Source organism: Salvia hispanica, chromosome 2, assembly GCF_023119035.1.
Source record: "Salvia hispanica cultivar TCC Black 2014 chromosome 2, UniMelb_Shisp_WGS_1.0, whole genome shotgun sequence".
NCBI classification, from domain to species: Eukaryota; Viridiplantae; Streptophyta; class Magnoliopsida; order Lamiales; family Lamiaceae; genus Salvia; species Salvia hispanica.
In genome coordinates, this window is record NC_062966.1 from 21,867,093 (window position 1) to 21,870,314 (window position 3,222).

Consider the following 3,222-nt stretch of genomic DNA (forward strand, 5'->3'; position numbering starts at 1 on the left):
AAGGGGGACAACAAAATCAGCTTCAAATCTCTTCTCGTAAGTACTCATTGCATAAACTATATTATCATAGAAAAATTTATGTATGCCAATTTATATCATTACAACGGACAATTTGCAGTTTGATTGCATATCTTAAACTTATGCTATAAGCAATTTAAATATTCAGTAATCATGTAGTAATCGAGTATTTAATTAATCAGTACGAAAGTGGTCCAATAATCTTTCGTTGTTTTATCTTTTGCCATGTAGTCTAAATGGTATTTTAAGTTTCAATTTCCACTCTTCACCTATTAAGGATTCACGGTTAAATCAGAACTGTCGGTTCTGTTTAAAATCAGAATAGTAGTAAATGTAACCGCTTCTCACGGGGTTAATCAGAACTGACATGCTAGTTGCGATCATGTAACCATTGGTTAACCTTCGAGTTTAGCTAAAAAAATAAAATTGGAAAAAATAGTGGGGCTTAATTGGATCGACATACATGTTCTATTGGTCTGATTTCAATATTTCTTAACATAAATTAACCATCGATTTTGGCCAAAATATGAGAAAATTGGAAAATATTGTGGGAAACCACGAAATCATGGGTCTAGGGTTTTGAAACTGTGAAAAAACGTTTCCAAACCCAGAACCACCATTTCCATTTTCAAACTAAACCGGCGGTTCATGAACCGTATTCAAAAAGTGATTTCTATAAATGGCTCCATTTGACTAAAGAAAAGGAACCACACCTCTCACATAGAAAGAAAATGGGTTCAGAAACAATCAAACTCCCAATCATAGACTTCTCCAATCTCAAACCTCAAACTGAAACCTGGGAATCGACGAAAGCTCAAGTCCGGCAAGCCTTAGAAGAATACGGCTGCTTCGAAGCAACATTCGATCACATTCCTCTTCATCTCCGAAAATCAGTCATTCATGAAATTAAAGAACTCTTCGATCTCCCTTTACCCATCAAATTACGCAACAGGTCCAACAAACCCTACCACGGGTATGTCGGCCAGTACCCGATTGTCCCGCTCTACGAAAGCCTCGGGATCCCTGACGCCCTCTCCCCGGGAAAAATCCAAGGCTTTTCGGATCTCATGTGGGACCAAGGCAATCCCTCGTTCAGGTATTGCCTAGGCCGGAAAATTTCAAGTTTATGATGGTCGGGGGGTTAAGCCCCGACCATGCTTATAGTCTTTGAATTTATTCATATTTTTGTAGATCGTTATGCAAAAACCTCTGTCATGATTTGAATTACTTATAAATATATTTTTGAATAAATTTTTAAAATATAGCCCCTACCAAATTTTTTTTTCCGTGTCTGCCCCTGCTTATGCTTGCGCGTGTGTGTGTTTGCTCTTACCAGCAAGAGTGTGGAGTCCTTCTCGGAGAAACTATCAGAATTGGACAAGATTGTGAGGAAAATGGTTGTGGAGAGCCTTGGACTAGACAAGTACATGGATGAGCACATGGATTCGACGGATTACCTCATTCGACTGCAAAAATACGATAAGCCTCGAAGCGAGGAGACAGAGCTAGGGTTATCATCCCACACGGACAAGAACATCGTAACAATCTTGTACCAGAATGAGATCAACGGACTCGAAGTCCTCACCAAAGATGGACAGTGGTTTACCTCTCAACCCTCACTTAACTCCTTTGTTGTCATGATTGGAGAATCCTTTACTGTAAGTCTTTCGTATTACAATTTTACCCCTTATTTGAGTAAATGAATCCCGTAAAAAATTATATCTTGGATCCGTCACTGCTAACATAGTTATTGGGTGCAGGCATGGACAAACGGGCGGCTGCACGCACCCTACCATAAGGTGATGATGAGTGGAGACGAAGCTCGATACTCTATCGGATTGTTTTCGGTTCCTAAACTGGGATACGTAATTAAGGCCCCCGAAGAGATGGTGGATGAAGAGCACCCATTGCTCTTCAAGCCCTATGATCATCACCAGTTTCTTCAATTTTACTATACTGAAGCTGGTCAGAGATCTCCAGCAGCTCTCAAACAATACTGTGGTGTCTAAGCTCAGGAAATTCTCACTTCTGATTATGTTAATTATCTTCCAAATTTGTGTGTGTTAGTGAATTTCTTTAATTTCTGTGAGGTTTTCCTTTGTAATAAAGAATTACTACTATATTATAAGATCGTCGTACTTCTCTCATTATTAACTTCTTTGAAAATGTGTTGTAGCTCTAAGTTTAATTATCTTATAAGATGTCTCAAAAGCTTATAAAATAAATGTTTGTAATAAAATTAATAATACTCCCTTCGCCTATGATTAAACGTCATATGGTTTACGGGTTCAGATTTTAAGAAATTATTAGACTTTAAAAGAGAAAATGGATAGTAAAAGCTAATGGAATGTGAGTCCTACTTTATATTTAATTTTATAATAAAATATAAGTAAAAGAGGTTTAGTTGAATGTGGGATCCACTTATTAAAAAAATAAAAGTGAAATGAGATTTCATTGGCGGAAGAAGAAAAAGAAAAAAATGAGACATTTAATAATGGGCGAAATAAAAGAGTATACTACAATGACATCAATTAAGATACTATACCATATATAGTGTATATGGGATCACAACATCATCTTTTAAGGTGCTAAATTCTACGTTGGATCACATGAGATGAAAACTACATGGTCACATGCAATTTGAAACCAAGATCAATATTACATTCATTTGAACTTAAAAATAAATGGGAATGACTTGAATAAAATCAGAGTATCATTTCAATAATTGACTAATTCAAAGAGATACAATATCTCATCCAATATATGAACTCAAAAGAAACAAGTGAAAGCATTCGAGAAAAAAATAATACTTTTATATATAAAGACATAATATATTCGGAGCATTTAAAAGCAAACACATATCTTCACCAGCTCAACCTCATTCGTTGAACACCAAGCGTACGTGAAGCCATCCATTAATTTGATGTTGATGTACTCCGGCCCAATCCTAATTAACTCCAATCCATCTCCTTATCACAACAGTAGGCCCAAATCTTAAAATTAATCACTTCGGCCCAGACATTAGATAAAACAAAGGCCCAAACGTTAAATCTCATTTTGGGATTTGAAGTCCCCAAATTTCTTCTCCTTTTTCTCTTTTCTCTCACTGCTTTTTTCGATTTCTCACCAGACACTCTCTCGCCTGTGAGGAGTTGGAGTTTCTCCAATGTGAGAGAATGGTGCACTAGATGTAAAGCGTCCAGA

At 36.7% G+C, this 3,222-nt stretch overlaps 1 protein-coding gene across 1 annotated transcript; it reads left to right on the plus strand.

Moving 5' to 3' along the window:
• The first annotated feature begins 721 nt into the window (after positions 1-721).
• Positions 722-2,168, plus strand: LOC125204924 (probable 2-oxoglutarate-dependent dioxygenase AOP1). Its single transcript, XM_048103698.1, has 3 exons — positions 722-1,114; positions 1,355-1,676; positions 1,779-2,168. The coding sequence occupies exons 1-3, from the start codon at positions 750-752 to the stop codon at positions 2,025-2,027; spliced, it is 936 nt and encodes a 311-aa protein (XP_047959655.1). The 5' UTR covers positions 722-749; the 3' UTR covers positions 2,028-2,168.
• The last annotated feature ends 1,054 nt before the right edge of the window (positions 2,169-3,222 follow it).